This window comes from Esox lucius, chromosome 7 (genome assembly GCF_011004845.1).
Source record: "Esox lucius isolate fEsoLuc1 chromosome 7, fEsoLuc1.pri, whole genome shotgun sequence".
Taxonomy (NCBI): domain Eukaryota; kingdom Metazoa; phylum Chordata; class Actinopteri; order Esociformes; family Esocidae; genus Esox; species Esox lucius.
Genome location: NC_047575.1, coordinates 20,738,344 through 20,760,857, shown reverse-complemented (window position 1 = coordinate 20,760,857; position 22,514 = coordinate 20,738,344). Strand labels below are relative to the sequence as shown.

Here is a 22,514-nt window from a genome sequence, read left to right as displayed (position 1 = left end):
GGACGTGATTTAATGGAGTTCATTATTTTAATATAACGTAGCTCTGCCTTATACTTGGTGGAAAAAACATATTAATATCGACATGAAAGGGATGCTTGGTTTGCAAATGTCTTCAGTTTCACTGACTTTAAAATGTGCAAGAACCTCTGAGCAAAGAACTTAGTTGCGAATGACGCACATCGTTGATGGTAAAGCAAGTGAATCCAAACTATGAATTCCTCTTGATGTTTTTGTCGGGCTGGACACCCTTGCGGTTGTCATTTCCTGTAAGCTTATTTTCATTGGAAGAATGCTTTGATCAGCTGTTAGAGAGAGACTGTTGTCATGTAATGTCTTCTCGTATGTAGAGCTACGGATTAGCCACCCATCCATGATGTAAGCTATGTTTATTTGCTAGCTAACTAAAAGCGTGCACAGATCAGAATCTGTTATAAAATAAAATATTTTACATATTTAGCCTATTCTAGTAGTATTCCCCCTTATATACAGCATAGCAGTTTTCCGGTTTATTACAAATAGCACTTTTTAATTTAAATTTAAACCCCCACTTCAAGAACCACTGGTGTAATTGGTGAGAAAAATATTTTGGCCTGTAAAAGATCCAGGTGCCTGGTAGATTTTAACTATACCTGCCACAGTGGCTGGATCTCAAACATGCTGCTAGAATGTTAACCAGGACCAAGAGAACGGAGCACATATCTCCGGTTATTAAATATTTGTACTGGCTTCCAGTCAGTTACAGAATAGATTTTAAAGTGGTGCTTTTACTGTTTAACCTGAACCATACCGGCGTCCCGTCTACGGGACGGTTCATACTCATTTGCGGCATGTGGTAAAAACTGCGACGATTCGTAAAATATATTTTTTTTTGTCATAGGCATGTCTTATATCGCCAGAAAGCTTGGAATCTCGTTAAACTAATTATAATATGCAATTTAAAAAAGCTATTACGACGACCAAACACGGTGCAATTGTTTCAGGACAGTCAACAAAAACAAAATACTTTACTGTAGGCACTCGGTTTCATTTTTCATGTATCACGGAAAATTTTGTACTTACATTACTGAACCTCCGCAGATTTCTTATCCCTCTGTTCCCAGAGAGGACGGGAAGCATATTTTTGCTTGGTAAAATCCGTTTTAATTTTCATAGTATCCATGCGTCACAGAATGAAAAATGACTCGATCAACATGCAACCAAACTATTCATGCTATCCAGACCGTAACACAAGTATTTTCCCCGTGACATTTGGTATGTCTGTAATGATTAGACACTCAGGAAGATAACTAGCCTTATTCCGAGATTCTACACAGCGAATTGGCTGCGCAATACCTCAGTAAACCCTAGTAGCGCGCCTCACGTTACGCACCAATAAGATGGACCAAGACAAACTTGAAGGACAATATCTTCCTCCAATGACGACCAATTAATTTGAAACATAGCTAGCTAGATAGCCAATGAGCTGGCCTTTCTTGTGATGTGGGAATGTGCACTGTGGGAAGAATGGGCTGGAATCTAGAGGTGTGCTCAACCAGACACCCCTGCATCATTTCGAATTGAGAGAGCATCAGAGCGCGCTAGTATTTTCGTTACGCACATTGTTGCTAGTACTTAGTAGTTACTTCTTCTTGTTATTTCGATCATTTTAAACATTTCGAATTTGAACATGGCTCCTAAAAGTGGGAAAGCGAAATCCAAGACCAAGTACACATACTTGGAGGAGATTTTTGAGGAGATTCAGCGAGAGAGTGACCGAGAGCTAGACAAGGACTCTCTTAGTGAACTAAGTTTTGATTCTGGCGAGGAAGAATTGTTCTTGGAAGGAAAGGATCCCGTTTTAGATTGGTGAGTAAAATAAATTATTGTTCTTTATATGTATGTTCATATGTATGTGTGTACGTGTATATGCTTGTGTACACCTGAAAAATATTTTTATTTGGGTAGTAAGTGTAGTAATATGTATATATTACAAATATACAATTACAGTACAAATAAACACATACACAAATATATATTTCAGCTAAACTTTCATATAAAAAGTTATATAAATACAGATTGAAAGAACTGTTCTTTGTCCTGTGCTATATGTGAGCGTCTTGTTTTGTCTGGGGTTTTTTCCGTCCTGTTTTGGGCCCAGTTGTAAAAGAGATCTTAGTCTCAGTCTGCATGCCTTGTTGAAATAAAGTTTAAATTAGAATATATATATATATATATATATATATATATATATATATATATATATATATATATATATACACACACACACACACACACACATTTGTTATATGGCTATAACATGTTGTTGTCCCAATATATAATTGTAGTATTTGTCCCCATATGTAATTCTAGTCAAATCTAAATTTTATTTTTTTAACAGTGGAAGCGACTCAGACTCGGATGATCTCTGGGAGCCGGCTGCAAAGAGACAACCACAATCAAGCAGTCCTGCCCTCACTACTTCAGGAGCATCTACATCTGCCATTGTTTCTGGGTCTACAACAAGCACACCTTTTGTCTCCAAAATCACTCCAGGTCCGATGTCATCCACACCTACCCCCGTCCGGCCATCCAGAGGTGTGAAGAGACCAGCCCAGAGACAAAGACGGGCCAGTGCACCAGCTGACACCCCCACTGAGGGAGAGGACCGTTGGCACACAGTACTGGAGGAGGATGTGGAGCCACGTCCACCCACATTCAGGCCTAAAAGGCAGCCTGGACCTCAGCTGGACATGACTGGGACATACAGCCCCCTCCATCTGTTCCAGCTGTTTATTACTACCTCTGTTCTTGCGACGCTGGTGTCGAACACCAACAAGTATGGGACTAAAAAGCAAGCTTGAAAAAAAGAGGCATGGAAGACCATTTCCATCAATGACATGTACTCCTACATATCACTGGTCATTTACATGGGGATTGTGCTCCTCTAGCATTCCTGCCTCCTCTAGCACTCCTGCCCCAGGACCTGCCTCCAGTGGTGCGCACATACCAAAGTATCTGGTTGCAGACCTGAATGTGCCTCAAGGCCAAAAGGGTACAGTTGGAAGGCGCCGTTGTACCCTGTGCCATAAAAAGTCACCTATTACCTGCACAACTTGTGGTGTCACCCTGTGCTTTACAACAGAAAGATACTTTTATGGTACTTGGCATCAGCAGCATAACATTATGTAGAGGGTTGACTTGGGTGATCTGGACCCTCAATGTGTACAAAGTTTTTTTTTCACTTTTTGTTTGCTGTGGTTTGCTGTTTGCACTTTTGACATTAGATCAGTGTTGGCTTCTAACTTAGCCCTTATTGTAAATCGTTCACTTATTTTGGGGGGCATTGGATCAGCGTTCTCGTTGGGCCTCCTGTCAGTACCTTTATGAAGAGAAACCAATGATCCACCATGTATGACATTTCTGGGAGTGTGTAAACCTTATTTGTTATTACACTTGTATTTTTGAATAATCTCTGTTGTCATATGCTTGGAATTTAATCATTTATCCAATTTGGCCACTTGGGTAGATTTGGGGACACTCGGGAAGGACACTTGGGAGTCCTCTTACAGAATATTCTGCAGCTCTATGGTCATTCAATGTAGCTGCCTAAAACTTTACCTACAGTCTCCTGCCTTCTAAGGGACACTACTTGAAGTGTCTCCAGCCTCCTATCTCAATGCATGGCCTTCCCACTGCATTTCAAACATGATGATAAAAATAAAAAAAATAAAAAACGTATGTTTTTGGTTTGTTTTATCTTCTGCCAAATCTATTGTGTTATACTTTCCTGCATTAATTTATAATTCCTGCAAACTACAGAGTGTCTCCTTTCAAATGGTACCAAATAAATGTTTCTACTATACTCAGGTCATGAGCTACAAGCATTTAGATTTGGGTACATCATTTTAGGCGGAAATTGACTTTATTTGCACCTAAGATAACAGGATAAATCACTGAATGCTTTAGGCCCTGAATATATTTCTGATATGTTTGAAGAATATAAATCGAGCAGGGCTCTTAGATCCATGAACTCAGGTCAGCTAGTAGAGCCCAGAGTCCAAACTAAACATGGTGAAGCGGCGATTAGCAATTATGCTGCACACAACTGGAATAAACTACCAGAAGATCTTAGACGTGCCCCCAACATATACATTTTTAAATCCAGGTTAAAACACTTCACTTTTCATGCGCCTATGACTGAGTGCTTAAACTTAACTACACTGTTTAGTCTTACAGATTTTATAGCTTCCTTTGTTTTAATCCTGTTTTATTTTGTTTTATTCTATTTCTATTTTCTTATTCTATGTTTTATTATTATGCTGTTATTCTATGATGTATTTTATATTTCACTCTTTCTTTGATTTCTGGTGCTATCAGAGGAATAACCTCTGTGTAAATGTAACAATCTGCGGATGACGGATAATGCAAGTCCTTGTGCTGTTGTTTAGACAAATCGATGTAGGGTATTATCTCACAAAAGGACTGACGAGTTCATCCAAGCGCTGGAGCGTGAGGACTGAGATTCCGGGGTGGCAAAGTAAACAGTTATGGTAACTGTAATTCATTGAGGATGAATATTAAATGCATGTACAGACATGGCATAAATGTCCCCCTGGAGAGAGCCAAGTAAGACATTGATGCAAAGATTATCTCACATAGTGACTGAATGCGAGGATTGAGATAACGGGGTGTTGAAGTTCATGTACAGTCCCACTAAAGACAGCTGAGCTAGAGAATTGTAACAATCTAATTCTATTGCATTATTATTTTATTTTTTTTCATTGTAAAGCACATTGAATTGCTTCTATGTATGAATTGTGCTATATAAATAAACTTGCATGCTTGCTTGCAAAGTAAACCTGAAACTGCTCAGTTTTGAAAACTGTGCTTTCAAGCAGTAGGATGAAGTTCATTACGTCCCCGCTACCATCAGCATTTACATGTAGAAGATGCTCACCGCTACCATCAGCATTTACATGTAGAAGATGCTCACCTCTACCATCAGCATTTACATGTAGAAGATGCTCACCGCTACCATCAGCATTTACATGTAGAAGATGCTCACCTCTACCATCAGCATTTACATGTAGAAGATGCTCACCGCTACCATCAGCATTTACATGTAGAAGATGCTCACCTCTACCATCAGCATCTACATGTAGAAGATGCTCACCGCTACCATCAGCATTTACATGTAGAAGATGCTAACCGTTACCATCAGCATTTACATGTAGAAGATGCTCACCGCTACCATCAGCATTTACATGTAGAAGATGCTCACCGCTACCATCAGCATTTACATGTAGAAGATGCTCACCGCTACCATCAGTATTTACATGTAGAAGATGCTCACCGCTACCGTCAGCATTTACATGTAGAAGATGCTCACCGCTACCGTCAGCATTTACATGTAGAAGATGCTCACCGCTACCGTCAGCATTTACATGTAGAAGATGCTCACCGCTACCGTCAGCATTTACATGTAGAAGATGCTCACCGCTACCATCAGCATTTACATGTAGAAGATGCTCACCGCTACCATCAGCATTTACATGTAGAAGATGCTCACCGCTACCATCAGCATTTACATGTAGAAGATGCTCACCGCTACCATCAGCATTTACATGTAGAAGATGCTCACCGCTACCATCAGCATTTACATGTAGAAGATGCTCACCGCTACCATCAGTATTTACATGTAGAAGATGCTCACCGCTACCATCAGTATTTACATGTAGAAGATGCTCACCGCTACCATCAGCATTTACATGTAGAAGATGCTCACCGCTACCGTCAGCATGTACATGTAGAAGATGCTCTCAGTGCTTTCATAAAACCAAAGGTCATGGAACAAAACACTTTTCGGGTACCTAACATCATGAATGTACATTATAATATTAAACTGTTAATTGCAACAATATATTCATACTTAAACAATGTACGTGTTACTCTGTTAATTTAATTAATGGATTGATCAACAAGGTGACATAAAAAATTCCATATTCCAAAAGCAATTGTCACGCACTGGTGACTGATAACATGTATGAGTAGACTGCTTAGTCACAAATGTATTCAAATGTATTCTATATAAATATCTGCACTTTATTGGTGGAATTAAGACAAGCACTAATATTGTGTAAATCAGTAAGGCACTAGTTTATCAGTAAAATGGCAAGTAATGCAATCCCACCCCCAGACTGACCTATCGGGCCAAGCCCCATCTCCTTGCCTCTTGGGACAGCCCACCTCTCCCTGCGGGTTGTTTCATCAATTAGTGTCACTTTTGCCTCCAAGAACACTGTTTCTTTCTTTCTTTCTTCTCCCTTTTATTATTGTCAAACATCTTTTAAAACAATTTAAATAGCTGGCTTTTCTACATGACCTGGTATCTGCACCTCTGAATCAACGTTATCCCCTGTCTAACACAAAGGCATGGTGCCATTTCATAAAGCCTTTCCTCACAGTCCTCAATGAGCGTCCTCCACTTAAAAACCCCTAAACCAAAAACCACTACAGTACCAGGTTTACTAGTCAACTATAAGAGTTGTCCAGCGAAAACACATGATCAAGCACAAACAAATAGCATCCACAAGACCCTTTTACAGAGAACTTTTCTGGAAAACAATATTCTTTGGTCTGATGTGACTAAAGACAAGGGCCCAGTGCACTCACATTATTAGGGAAGCAAAGGCAAGTTGTTAAAAACAACAAGTTGCTACCTAATGGTTCTGATCTATAAGAGGTTTCAGAACACAGAAAAATCCTTGAAAAGAAATTATCTTTCTAAAGCATTCCAATTTCAGAACCGTTTTCCACTTCCAGTATTGCTGCCCCTGTCCCCTGTAGATAATTATTTTGTATCTTCCTTGGTCCATGTATTTACATGTGCACTGTGTTAATTTAATTATTTTCATTATTTATGTGATTCTGTGTATTGTAATCCTTTTGCAATTATTCGGCCAGGTCATCACTGAAATTCAAATTGGTTATCAAATTGCCAGAAGTGTAACACAGTTAATAAATCTACAGTCGTATCAGGACTTTCCAAATATAGTATTACCAATTAAACACCAACACTTTGTTTCCTAAACAGATTATAGCTAGATCTGGTTTTAAAGTCCTGCTGGCTTTATGTTTTTCTTTTAAATTGGTGTCCAATTAAGACCAATACAAGCAGATGAGGGGAGCTCCTAACTAATTTAGTGAACTGAATGAATCCCACTTCTCTCGTTGTAGCGTTTTCAGAGGTACAGGGAAGATTTTTTTACAGGAGTGACCTGATGGTTTTGCACAGCTAACTTGTAATTCAACTGACTTGCTCCACATTTTGTTGTGTTATAGCCACCCACACACACACACACACACACACACACACACACACAACCCATAATGACAAAGTGAAATCATGTTTTTAGATGAATGTGCCAATATATTGAAAATAAGAAACTGAAATCTCTCATTAGCATTTAGACCCCTTATTGACAACTTTGTAGACAAAGCTTTTTGTCCTCTTGGGTATGCCTGTACCAGCTTTGCACTTCTGAATTTGGGTAGTTTCTCCCATTCTTTTTGTGGATCCTTTTCAGCTCTCCAGATACTCTTGGCTGACCTAGCACAGGAAGTAGCTCCTTAAGTAGTTGTGTTGGAATTGTGTCTAGTTGACAATTTGTGGGTTTAGAATTCATTACTAATTTTGCGAACATGTTGAGCGATACAGAGTCAGAAAATGTAAGTGTCCCCATTGACACCAGGTCAGGGAAGTTATGGGCATTTTCAGGACAACTGAGATTTTGAGGACTATAACTATTTAAGGAGGAGTTACTAATTTTTTTTCTAATTGTGATGATCTTTTCATCAAAGAAGTTAATGTATTCAATACAGCTAAAGTGAAGACCCACTTCACTTGTAGAGCATTGCTTTTTCGTTAACTTTGCAACTGTATCAAAGAGACATTTTGGATTGTTTTTATTCACATCAATCAGGTTGGAGAAATAAGCTGATCGAGCAGATGTGAGTGCTTTTCTGTATTGTAGTGTACTGTCTATCCAGGCTAGTCTGAATACTTCGAACTTGGTGGAGCACCACTTTCGCTCCAATTTTCTGGAGGCTTGCTTGAGTGCTCTAGTATTGTCTGAGTAGCGAGTTTCATTTTGCAAATGTTTTGGTTTTTAATGGTGTAACCAAAGTATTTCACAGCGTTGAGTTTAGATCCGCGATTAGATAATTTGCAGACTTATTTACTCTTGTCGATGAGTAAGCCTGGAAGAATATCAAGAAATCTATTTGAAGTCTGAGAATTTATATTACGGCTTTCAAAAGTCATTGTTTGGGGTGCAAGTGGGTTTCTTGTTTTAACGGTAAATGTAATAAGACAGTGATCCGAGGAGAAATTATTAGATCTACAATATCTATTTCTCGTGACAAGACTAAGTCTAAGGTGTGATTGTGGCAATGTGTTGGACCTGAGACATGTTGGACAAAACCCATTGAGTCAATTATGGCTTCAAAGGCCTTTTGAAGAGGGCCATAGGACTTTACATATGAATACTGAAATTGCTAAAGATTTAAATAGTATCTGCCATGACTACAAGGCCAGACAAGAATTCTAGAAACTCACTGAGGAACATTGTGTATGGCCCGGGGGGGCTGTAAAAAGTAGCTATGAAAAACGATTTATCAGCCTGGTTAGCTTTCATGAGTAAAACTTCAAAAGAATGAAAACCAGTGATGTGTTTAAAAGTAAATTTATATTTACTGTCACAAATATTAGCAACACCCCCCCCCTTTTCGAGTTGTGTGGGGGATATGATCACTAGTGTAGCTAGGAGGAGAGGCCTCATTTAGAATTAATGTTATACTTCAAGGACCCCTCTGTATTTGGCTTTGTTCATTATCCCTCAGTCCTTACCAGTCAGTCATTCCCTATTGCTGAGAAGTATAACAGCTTCCACAACCAAGCTTCCCCATAGGGATGGTATTCGCCAGGTGATGAGGGGCACTAGGGCTGGTGCAATTATTACATTATTACCTGATTGTGATTAAACGGAGCCAGATTGCAATTATTTTCAAACGTTTTTATCACAGTATTTTGATTCCAAAATCATGCGTTTCCTATCTGAGTAAGGGATTATTACGGCAACGTAATACCATGTGGATTATGACCATCAGTTAGGATATCTAGGACATGGGTGCAGAAGAGACGTGTGACAGCTCTGTGGAAAGTTACAGGTGCAGATCATTTACTGAAACATATTTGCTACTTCATTTCAGTGTGTTTAAACCTTGTTTAGAATAGTTTTTCACAAATGCAACGTTCAGGTAATTTCGCAACATTATTATTTAATAGACAAGACGAGTTTCAGTCGCTTATATGTCACATGAACTCTGATCGACAAAAGAAAAAAAAGTGATTTTTAGGTTTTAGCTAAATGAAAGAGGTGAGTGAATTGCCGGATTTGCACCAGAAAGTTGGCACTCAAAAACGCACACCACAAAGCTGAAGAACCATCTCCAGATCCATCACATGTATTTTTAGGCCTACATTGTTATTAGGCATACGATCTACAATAAAAACAATTAAATCGTTGATCACAATTATTTGTGAGACAATTAATCATCATCTAAATATCATAATCGTGACACCCCTAAGCAGTACCTTGTTTTTCGCTAGTGTAGTGCTTGGTATTCAAGCCATAGTTTGATTTTAGTCTCAGTCAGATGCCTCCAGGCAGCATTTCATATGCCTTTTACTCAGTAGCGGCTTCCATCTAGCCACTCTACCATAAAAGCCTGATGGATGGAATGCTGAAGAGATGTTCGTCTTTCTGGCAGGGTTTCTGATCTCTGCAGAGAAACTCCAAAGCTCTGTCAAAGTAGCCATTATATTCTTGATCACATCAGGCCAGCTCTAGGACACAACTTAGTGGTTCCAAACTTTTTCCATTTCACAATGACGAAGACTCAATGCTTTAGTTATCTGTGCCTCGACGATTCTGAGGTCTACGGAGAGTTCCTTGGGTTTCTGCTCTGACATGCATCATGATGTCTAGGACCTTATATTGACAGATGTGCGCCTTTTGAAAAAAATGACAAAGCAATTTCTAGAGATATTTCAAGAATAATCAAAGGACTAAGTAAGCATCTGTCCTAAACCTGGTGTGACATGGCAAAGGGTCTGAATACTTACGTACATGAAATGTCAGTTTTTCATTTTCAATAATCTGACAAACATTTCTAAAAATCATAATGGAGTATTGTGTGTAGATTGATGGACAAATATATATTCAATAAATAACAAATTAAGTCTATAACAACAAAATGCTACCTTACTCCTTCAATTTGCCTTGATTGAAAATTCAGAATGCCATTGAGAATTGCCACAACTATTTATCTCACTTGTACATACATTGTACTAAATACCTGTAAATGATCTGTAAATGTGTGAATTTTTCACTGCACATTTAGAAATGCCATACTGTATGTAATGCATTCGCATTCATTGCACACTTATTCATTCTACTTGTATATACATAATCTAGTACTGCACTCCTCTATTTGCACTTCTGGTTAGACGCAAACTGTATTTCGTTGTACTGTACAGTACTTGTACTGTTCAATGACAATAAAGTTTAATCTAAAATGTGGTGAAATTGTAAAAGTCTGAATACATTCTGAATGCACTGTACAAATAAGCTAACCTAGGAAGTCTGTTGCATCTGGTCCAGCTTTGATTAAAATCCTGTTGGATAATAAAATAATAAAAAGATCCTGTCAAACGTCGAGTAACAATGTTCTCGGCAGTCTGATAAATGAAAAACTGTACTAACCAGCCTTGCTGGCAAGCAAGCAAACTTAGATTACAGGTTGACTGATTGGCCTTATTCAGGGACAATTATAGGGTTTGAAAGCAATCAGTTGTTAGTGTTATGAACTAGTATGTAAAAGTAAAGGAAATAATCACGTAATTAACTAGCTACACATGTTTGACATTACGAGCTGGTTAACTAGTCAACAAAACTTCTAACTAAGTACAGTATTACACCACAGAGTTTTATATAATTCATGTGATGCCTGTCACTTGATCACCAAATCACCCCTATATTAGGTGCCTATTGAAAATTGTGGAAAAGTTCGTTTTTTGTGTCACTTCATATATTAATTCATCTTCATTACACATCAAGCAAAACATTTCAAGCCTTTTTTGTTACAATTTTTATGAAAAGGTGCACAAGCAACAGGGATGAGCCTTGAGAGGATTGTCAAGCAAAGCCGATTCAAGAACTGGAAGGAGCTTCATAAGGAGTGGACTGTGGCTAGAGTCATTGCAACCAGAGCCACCACGCACAGACATGTCCAGGAAATGAGCTACAACTGTCGCATTCCTAGTATCAAGCCATTCCTGAACCAGAGACAATGTCAAAAGCGTCTTATCCTGTCAAAGGAGAAAAATAACTAGACCGCTCAGTGGTTCAAAGTCTTCTCTTCAGATGAAAGTCAATTTTGCATTTCATTTGGAAAAATCAAGGTCCCAGAGTCTGGAGGAGGAGAGGAGAGGCCCGGAATCAAAGTCGCTTGAAGTCCAGTGTGAAGTTTCCATAGTCAGTGATGATTTGGGGTGCCATGTTATCTGCATCTGTTGGTCCACTGTGTTTTATCTAGTCCAAAGTCAATGCAGCCGTCTACCAGATTTTGGAGCACTTCACACTTCCATCTGCTGACAGGCTTTATGGAGATTCTGATTGCCTTTTCCAGCAGGACTTGGCACCTGCCCACAGTGCCAAAACAACTGGTAACTGGTTTGCTGCCCATGGTATTACTGTGCTAGATTGGCCAGCCAACTCGCCTGACCTGAACCCCATAGAGAATTTCTGTATTGTAGATTTTTTTATTCTAATATTTTGAGATACTGGATTTTTGTTTATCATGAGCTGTAAGCTGTTATCATCATGACTGAAACAAAAAAGGTTTGAAACATTTCACTTTATGCGTAATGAATCTAGAATATATGAAGGTGTCACTTTTTAATTTGAATTACGAAAAAAATTTAACTTTTCCACAATATTCTAATTTTTTAGATGCATCTCTAGACAACAACCTCTCCAAACAGCTGACGATTTAACAAAATAGTTAGAAAAAGTATCTATTGTGAGGTGATTTCCACCACATCATCGAACAGCAACCGCTGTGTTAACAATTACGCACAGGAAAGATTTTACACCGAAACACTGTATTTTAACTGTGTATTTAAATATTATGATTAAGTCTATGATTTTAGATGTCATAAAGCAGAACATATCAAATCAGCGGTGGTGGATATAAGCTAGCTAGCAACCTTTGTAGCAGCTCATTTATTGAAGCAGCCCTTCTTAACAAAATTAACATGGCACCTATGATAACTCTGGCATAATACTTAAGGAATTCAGTCTGTTGACATGGGACACACATCATTTATTATTAAGTAGAATAGTTAATGATTAATAAATGTCGTTCAGCATGAAAAGTGAAACGTATAGCTAAGGCTAATGCTACTTTAGGTAGGCTGCTTGCTTTACCAAGTGCTTTCAATCATTCCTAAGGATCATTCATACTGTAGACTAATATGTATACCTAAAATGCACAAGTGTACAGCAGTTTGTTTTCTATTTAGATATTTCTTTCCCCTGGATTCCTATATACCCCACAAGTGCATTCTGGGAATACACTGGATATGCATGCCTGACTTTCAGCATCAATACTGATGACTGGTCATTTACTTGGCAACTTTCAAGATGCACAATCAATTTTACTGATGTAACATATTAAGAAATTATATTAAAAGTGCTGTTTGTTCATTCCATATAATTTCTGTTTTGGAATTATTGGCCAACTATTACATTTTTTATCTTCCTAGCAATCGATATGGGCCTTTCAAAAATCCTATCATTCGACCACTATCACAGTGCTGTGAAAAGTTTCTTCCCTGATATCTTTAAGATTATTGCCTTGACACAGCTGCTCTTCGGGATTAGGGGATGGTTTGCTGCATAACAACCTGAAAGACTACTGAAAATGAAGAAAATGGGAAGTCATTTATGAGAAATAAAAAATGCAAATGACTTTAGAGGGTTTTTTCTGGAGTTTCTGGATGTTTTTTGACTTCTTGACTTAATTCAGACTCTTTGAGGGGTTCATTGATCCACTGGATGAATCATAGAACATCTGTAGAAATAACAGATGCTCTGTATGAGTCACCGACTCCTCACAGCAGATATGTGACTTTAGATTGCCCTGACTGAGTCAAAGTGATGACGGACTCACCAGGGCACAGAGTAGGTCCACAGCCTCCAGGATGAGCTCCTGGTGTCCGATGCGGGACACTCCCAAGTCCTCCAGCTCCTGGTGGGTGATTCGAAGCAGCTGGTCTCCACCCACCTTCTCCCTTTCAAATGTCTTAATGTACTGCTGCAAACAGTCATCCAGGCCTGGAGGGAAACGAGACGACACAGTGAGAACTCTTATTGCAAAAGGCATATTCCTGTTGGTTTACTCCTCTCTGCTGCTGCCTGCTACTGCCGTACTTCATACACATGTATTGATTTTTCATTTCGAAAACACACATATAGCAAGTTATTATGAAATACAATTTAAGTAACAATAGACTTTGTATGTATTCCACGCATCCATATTATCTCCAACGCTGGTATCATGTTTCAGATGTAAACCTCAACAACTTCAGCATTCCCAGTCCCTCACAGGCATCAGTCTTAATACTGTGAGTGAAGATGTTATCTGAGCTGTTTGAAGAAACTCCCTCTTATCAGTTCAGCTATGTTGTCCTGAGAGACATTCTGAAAGTTTTTCATGATCATCTGTTCTCTCTCTCTCTCTATCCCTATGTAACCCTTGCTCTCTCTCAATCTCACTCTCTCTCCTTGCTTAACCCTTTTTCCCTCTCTCTGTAAGTGTATGTCTGTCTGTGTCTGTCTCTTTCCCTCTCTCTGTAAGTGTATGTCTGTCTGTGTCTGTCTCTGTACATGCGTACGTGCCTCTCATTTCTGGGCTTTGAAAATGCAAGCTATGTGTGTGTGCCAGTGCTTGGTATAATGAAAAGTGACACAGAGATCTCAGAGATGAACACACACGGCACAAAGCTGAACATAGTGCCATTCTGGGAACAGCTGAACACACACACACACACACACACACACACACAGTCAGCCCTGGGGAAGATTTAATCCCCCATGTTACACAGACCACAACACATGTCCAACAAATGGTGTTTACAACACACACCTATTAATACCATAGCATACAACCAGTGCCATACAGTTGCAGTAAAATGTGCTTCAGAGACTTGAAAGTGGGAAGAGTTTTCAGAGATGTACAGATCATTTTAAAAACCGAAAAAAGGTGTTTTGGTGATCTCTTCAAACAGCTGTTTCCATGTCTACATTTTACCTTAATTGCAGCCCAGAATCTATTTTGAAACAATACTAAAGTCCTTGATAGAAGGACCATAAACACGGTTTTTGGACACTGGTTTAACATTGGAATCCAAAACAGCTGATAATATTTAGATTTAATGAGGCCCTGCATACATACAAGGCCCCACGTCAGTATTAAAGCTCTGCATGTTTAACCTGGTCCCCAGAGTACCGTGCAGACTCCTGCAGGACGTGGCATCAAATGGAGCTGAATTTCTGATGTTTATTCATATAAACAAACACTTGTCGATTATATCTAGTTTAGCCAGAGTCAGACACTTTATAATACAAAACAGAAGCTAACCAGCTTATAGCCTACAACGCTAAATGAAATGTCCCTTAAATTAGCTATCTAGCTACTCAAGTAAAAAATGTTCTGTCCCAAGTCAGTGCAGGATAAACTGAGACAGTTGATATGCTCAATTGGTTGCTGGATGATCAATTGCCCCACAATATTTCACTTTTATTGATACAGATTTATCATTTATCATTTATCAAACATCTGAATTGTGCATTCCAAAATGTGCATTCTAATATTACTACGTTTTGTACTCAAATTTTACAAGACGTTCCAAGTGTGGGGACAAAAGCAGCTTAACCTAACTCTGAGTAAGCCTGCTGTATCACTAAGAATATCATTTGTAAGTTTCTGCAGTACAGGCTTTTACAAATATCAACTATTGTCTGACCCTTCTAATAATCAGGGAGTCCCAGGCAACCAAAAAGTGTAGAGGCAACATCAGGTTGCTGGCCTTCTAGGCAGAGTTGCAAAGAAAAGACATACATCAGATTGGCCAATAAAATACATCAGATTGGCGAAAAAAAGATTAAGAAGGGCAAAAGACACTGGACAGAGGAAGAACTCTGTGGAGTCACCTCTTCACAGGCGGAGTCACCTCTTCACAGGCGGAGTCTCCTCTTCACAGGCGGAGTCTCCTCTTCACAGGCGGAGTCGCCTTTTCACTGCTGGCGTTGAGACTGATGTTTTGCAGGTGCTATTTAATGAAGCTGACAGCTGAGGACCTGTGAGGGATCTGTTTCTCAAAATAGACACTCTAATGTATTTGTCCTCTTGCTCAGTTGTGCACTGGGTCATTCCATTGCTATTTTTATACTTATTAAAGACAGTTTGCGCTGTTCTGTGAAGGGAGTAGTACACAGCGTTGTATGAGATCTTCAGTTTCTTGGCAATTTCTCGCATGGAATGGTCTTCATTTCCCAGAACAAGAACAGACTATCAGAAGAAAGTAATTTGTTTCTGGACATTTTGAAAACACAAACGTGATGCTAAAAACATAAACGATGCTAAAGGCCAGTTTTATTGCTTCACAACAGTTTTCGGCAGTGCTAACCTAATCGCCAAAGGGTTTTCTGATGACCAATTAGGCTTTTTAAATGATTAACTTGGATTAGCAAACACAAGGTGCCATTGTAACACAGAAGTGATGGTTGCTGATAATGGGTCTCTGTACGCATATGTAGACATCCCATAGAAAATCAGCCTTTTCCTGCTACAATAGTCATTCATTCATAATGTTAACAATGTCTACACTGTATTTCTGATCAATTTATGTTATTTTAATGGACAAAAAATTAGTTTTTCTCTAAAAAACTATTTCTAAGTGACTCCATACTTTTGAACGGAATTAATGCCACCCCAAAGGCTGTGAAAAAATTCCATTGTTGTTTATATGATTGATGCTCCACAAAATATGAAAAAAGATTTAAAAAAAGTACTACTTTTTGTTCTGTCGTGCTCACTTGCCCTCACAAAAGTCAAAGGTTACAATGAATGTAACCTTTGATAAGTGAAAATTGTTTATAATTTTTTTTAACAAGAAACAATTACTACATTAAAAACAGCATGTCCCAGTTATTGGCGCCGCTGCATTTTTTACTTTGTGCACCCTCTCTCCCTATGCCAACATAACAGCTCTGAGTCATCTGTTATGTTTGATGTGGTGTGAGAATACATATGAAGGAATATGAGACTATTCCTCCAAAAAGAAACTCTCCAGATATTTCAGTCCTTGGACCTTGCTTGTGGACTCTCTTCGTCAGCTCACCCCACATGTCTTCAATGGGATTTAGGTCAGTGGATTGTTAAGGCCATTGCAAAATCTTGATTCTATTTTCAATTCTTGTGTGGATTTGAAAATATGCTTTGGATTGTTGTCCAACAAGAAGATCCAACAATGACCCAGTTTTAGCATCCTGGCAGAGTCAGAGGGTTTTTGGCCTAAAATCTAATGGTACTTGATGTACAGTGAATAAAGCCTGGTTCCAATCAAAGTTCCAATGTCCCATTCAGCACAACACAGGCATGGTTGTGTTTTGGAGACAGTAGAGTCTTTCTTCTGGTAACCTTTCTATGTGTAGTCATGGAGATGGCATCTCATCGTAGTTTTGGAGACTTGGTAAACCCAAGATGTAACCAACTTCCACAATTCTTCAACTCTGACATTTAGAAATGTGTTTGCCTCTTGAACCATCTTTCTTACTGTCTGTTGGGGATAAATACACATGCACTCAAGCAGGTTCAACACAGCTTTTTTCCCTCCGTGCAATTTCTAAATTAAGGTTAGTTTCATGATATTTTAAATGATGCTTATCTATCTATATATATATACACTCAACTAAAGGATTATTAGGAACACCATACTAATACTGTGTTTGACCCTCTTTTGCCTTCAGAACTGCCTTAATTCTACATGGCATTGATTCAACAAGGTGCTGAAAGCATTCTTTAGAAATGTTGGCCCATATTGATAGGATAACATCTTGCAGTTGATGGAGATTTGTGGGATGCACATCCAGGGCACAAAGCTCCCTTTCCACCACATCCCAAAGATGCTCTATTGGGTTGAGATCTGGTGACTGTGGGGGCCATTTCAGTACAGTGAACTCATTGTCATGTTCAAGAAACCAATTTGAAATGATTCGAGCTTTGTGACATAGTGCATTATCCTGCTGGAAGTAGCCATCAGAGGATGGGTACATGGTGGTCATAAAGGGATGGACATGGTCAGAAACAATGCTCAGGTAGGCCGTGGCATTTAAACTATGCCCAATTGGCACTAAGGGGCCTAAAGTGTGCCAAGAAAACATCCCCCACACCATTACACCACCACCACCAGCCTGCACAGTGGTAACAAAGCATGATGGATCCATGTTCTCATTCTGTTTATGTCAAATTCTGACTCTACCATCTGAATGTCTCAACAGAAATCGAGACTCATCAGACCAGGCAACATTCTTCCAGTCTTCAACTGTCCAATTTTGGTGAGCTCGTGCAAATTGTAGCCTCTTTTTCCTATCTGTAGTGGAGATGAGTGATAACCGGTGGGGTCTTCTGCTGTAGTAGCCCATCCGCCTCAAGGTTGTGCGTGTTGTGGCTTCACAAATGCTTTGCAGCATACCTCGGTTGTAACAAGTGGTTATTTCAGTCAAAGTTGCTCTTCTATCAGCTTGAATCAGTCGGCCCATTCTCCTCTGACCTCTAACATCAACAAGGCATTTTCGCCCACAGGACTGCCGCATACTGGATGTTTTTCCCTTTTCACACCATTCTTTGTAAACCCTAGAAATGGTTGTGTGTGAAAATCCCAGTAACTGAGCAGATTGTGAAATACTCAGAACGGCCCGTCTGGCACCAACAACCATGCCACGCTCAGAATTGCTTAAATCACCTTTCTTTCCCATTCTGACATTCAGTTTGGAGTTCAGGAGATTGTCTTGACCAGGACCACACCCCTAAATGCATTGAAGCAACTGCCATGTGATTGGTTGATTAGTTAATTGCATTAATGAGAAATTGAACAGGTGTTCCTAATAATCCTTTAGGTGAGTGTATATATACATATGTAGATGTACTGTACATAGTTCCGCATAGAACCATCCACTAATTAACATAAGCTATACAGAGCTACACAAAAAGTAGAATATATTTTTTATAAGACCATAACACCTTCACACAACAGAACATCTACTGCAAACAACAGGCCACTCATTACCAAAGTTGGTACAGACCTGTCATGAGTAAACATTTAGTCCCACACTAAACCCATTTAACATACAGCACAATCCTTCCATCCCTTCATCCCTGCTGGAGGTACATGGGAGCTGTACAAACGTATCATCCTATCCCCCTGGCATACAAAAACAGAGAATGCACCATCTATGTCATCCTTCCTGGATGCTATAGTTCACAGCTGTACAAACACCATCAGTCAATGTCTAAGTGAGGACTCAACACTCACACAGACACAACCTCTCAGCACTGACACACACAACCTCTCAGCACTGACACCCATTGCTGTCACACACAGCATCACTGTTTTGCCAACATCTGAATCAATAACTTCCTTAGTGTAAGACGTCATAACACGTTTGACTGGGATCTGTTTCTCTGTTTAGGGGTGTTTGAAGCCTCTATATTAGTAAGTGCCACTGCATTGAGCTCAGGCATTACATTTATAGTTTCTATCCAGTTGAGGCAGAGAATTTGTGAGAGGGTATTTGGGGATGGGAAATCACAGTGAAATATTGTTGAGTTTTTGCACAATTCACAAAGATTCTGTTCAAGCAAGAAAACAAGCACAGAATAGTACAGGGAATAATTTTTCCATCTAGAAACATTTAACATATGAACATATAAACATTTAACATATCTTTACAACTTTTGTAAGTTAGTTGACCAAAATGAAAAGTCAAACTTGCAGAGATGAGGGGACATTTGGTTTCAGCTCTGCAAGAAGGGAGGGTCAACATAATGTGCCTGTGTTTATGACAAACTCCTGTGATTTGTTTGGGGCATGTAAAGCATGAAGTGAGAATCCAGACATCATCCCAGAAGAAAGAGATCATTAATTGTTCAAGATTTTCTCAACAGCCGTATTGATCTGACAATTGATCTGAACATTTTTTTGCAAATTCATTTGACTCGATGGAATTAGTTAAAGGGTTAACTGTTTTCTAAAGAAGCAGATGACCACTATTAGCCCTCAGCAAACTGTTATGATCAGAGTGTTTCTTTCAAAGATCTATAAATAGGACATAGTCAAAAATATCAAAAGATCAACTAAACGGAGTTGGCATGTCAGATTATTTGGTGGTTATCAGATCCTAAATATCCTATAATATCATCAATGTGCCGTTTCCAAGAAGAAAATTGGGTAACACTTTATAGGAAGCAAAGCATCTAGACACATTCATAACCATTTCATAACAAGCAATGCCAGCTGACACAACTTTCATGCAGTTTATTATGATAAATACACTATGTAGACTTTTTATTTTCTTATTTTGTGGCTGACTATGAACACTATAGAAAAGTTTCATAACCCACAAAACCTACCTCATAAGGCTAACCATTCCATTACTTTATGTTTACCCAGGAATTATCATATCATTGTAATTGTTACACAATAAACAAAATACTGTATTTATATAAATGTCCTACATAACATTTATAGTAGTTTTAGTGTGGATGTATGGCAATGCTGTATTATGTGAAGGTGTTATTAACATCCCGTGTCAGTTGGAATAGCTCAACACATTTAATGACAATGCCAAGAAATATTATGACTGTCAGAATAATAAGTGTCGGCCTTAAAGAGGGTGTCTAATCCTGCTCTTGAAATATACACCTGCATTCATCCCAATCAGCGGCAACAGAGCATGGGTGTAGGTACACGTCTGCCATCTATGCCTTCACAGTAACATGGGTGTAGGTACACGTCTGCCATCTATGCCTTCACAGTTACATGGGTGTAGGTACACGTCTGCCATCTATGCCTTCACAGTTACATGGGTGTAGGTACACGTCTGCCATCTATGCCTTCACAGTTACATGGGTGTAGGTACACGTCTGCCATCTATGCCTTCACAGTTACATGGGTGTAGGTACACGTCTGCCATCTATGCCTTCACAGTTACATGGGTGTAGGTACACGTCTGCCATCTATGCCTTCACAGTTACATGGGTGTAGGTACACGTCTGCCATCTATGCCTTCACAGTTACATGGGTGTAGGTACACGTCTGCCATCTATGCCTTCACAGTTACATGGGTGTAGGTACACGTCTGCCATCTATGCCTTCACAATTACATGGGTGTAGGTACACGTCTGCCATCTATGCCTTCACAGTTACATGGGTGTAGGTACACGTCTGCCATCTATGCCTTCACAGTTACAAAAATTTCAATATAGCAATTCCAGGATAAATATACGATTAACATATAATTAGCGTAGACGGCACTCTTATTCTGTCACATACAGGATTAATAAGGATTAATGACCAACTTCCTAGCTTTGGGATTAAATTTATCAACCTTTTAGTTACTGGTCTGAGCAGTAGTTTCAACCTAATATCTTTTATTAAATTAACCATGTGATAACAGGTTAGCCAATGACACAATGTATTAACAGGGGATTACATCATTGATGTCACGTTGCAATAAGATGCTGCACAGCTTCAATGCCGCCACCTTTCTGTGGAATGTTGGTGCACAGTGACTCAACATTAAATGTAAAAAATAAAGTATTTTTAGGAAGAGATTCAAGGGTCAACATCATACTGCTAGTGTCCTTTGCAAAGGAGACTCAACAAACGGAGACAAGTAGATACCGAGCCCGTTACTGTGTCAGCTCCCCCTATAATAGAGCATCCTGGAGGTCCAGACCGTAGTGGCTCCACTTTTCTCATCTCTCTCTAATTCTCAGTGTTTCTTAATCTCTTCCCCATCCACTCTCCCACAGTCTTTCTTACCCGGTCTGCCTCCCACAAAGAAAAAGCTATTGAGCCCTCAACTCCTTTTGATGCAATCTCAGTACGTTCTCTGGCCTAGACCTAATGAAGCATTCGGCTCAAGTTCAGCTGGCAGCTAAATGATGGAGAAGCACCAAGAAGAGAGTTGCATGGCTTTGCATACAATTTAAAAGCTTAACAAATCAGACTCTTTACCAAGTTAATCGAGACCCATTTGTCAAGGATGAAATCCCCATGTTGCTATAGAAACCATGCAGTGGGTTTTGGACTAGAGTGGCTCCTTATCTGCTGCAAGACAACAATAATGTAAACATATAAGTAAAAATGTTGAAAGAAAGCAAAAAAAAACTCTCCCAAAAAAAACAACAGATACACATATTTTTATAATGACTTTAGGATTAAAGTGCAGACTGTGAACATTTTTTTTGAGAGAATTGCCATCAATATTTTATGAATCCCTTGAAGAAGTGTAATTCTCCGCTTCTAGTCTATTTTTCTCATCAGCATAAGCGTTGCTGAGACAAGACAGATGTACCAAAATAACTTTGTAATCAAATATAAGCTCAAAAACATACTCAATAATAAATTAAAGTTGTAAGCAGCACTTAGCGAGTTTCAGCATTCAGCTATTACTAGCCAGATAGCGATTTTCTTTAAACAGAACACATTTCAAACTCATGTCCATAGTAGAAAACAATATGACATGCATGGCCAAATAGAAACATAAATTACATAAACTAAACCTACAACCCTGATCTTGTGTACCAAATATAATCACACTCAAGATCAGTCATTCAATGGTATAGAACCAGTGTTCAAAGCATATTTCAAATTCAGAATTGCTGAAAAACCATTACAGCTTTAAAGGGGCCCAATGGTAAATATGTTCCTTGGGAGGATTTGGACCTATATACCTCTTACCAAGATATTATCTCAAAAAGGGTGAGCGTTGTGAGCTTGCAAATGTGGAAAACTCAATAGCGCCACCATGTGGTTGACCAAAGTTGCTTAAACTCGTATTTATCATCTCATTGTTGTCAACATATTTACCAAGTAGAATTATAATACTTGCAGTCCATGCAGAACTATTGCTTATACAACGTTCTGCTACCAGAGATTTTACAAACAGTACAGTTATGTTAGGTCATATTAGCTAACTAGTGTTAGCTAACGCTTATTAACATTACTAGCTACGTTGTGTAGTAACATCTATGCTCTAGCTAATACGTATGTGAAGTATGTGAAGATCGGTCATTTGCTGCAATAGGAGTTACATTTTAAGTGTTTTTCAACGAAAGAAATT

General features: G+C 39.0%; 2 protein-coding genes across 8 annotated transcripts in view; one reads left to right on the top strand and one right to left on the bottom strand.

The window, feature by feature from the left end:
* Window positions 1-22,514, bottom strand: part of LOC105023910 (connector enhancer of kinase suppressor of ras 2) — a 69,665-nt gene that overhangs the window by 38,310 nt on the left and 8,841 nt on the right. For all 7 annotated transcript variants that reach the window (XM_010893442.4, XM_010893446.4, XM_010893443.4 and 4 more), the window contains exon 2: window positions 13,276-13,439. In XM_010893442.4, coding sequence (XP_010891744.1) covers window positions 13,276-13,439 — 164 coding nt within the window. The remainder of the gene's footprint in view (window positions 1-13,275; window positions 13,440-22,514) is intronic.
* LOC117594738 lies at window positions 768-3,747 on the top strand. The gene is made up of 2 exons (XM_034293384.1): window positions 768-1,845; window positions 2,378-3,747. Exons 1-2 carry the CDS (start codon window positions 1,667-1,669, stop codon window positions 2,838-2,840), a joined length of 642 nt encoding a protein of 213 aa, XP_034149275.1. The 5' UTR covers window positions 768-1,666; the 3' UTR covers window positions 2,841-3,747.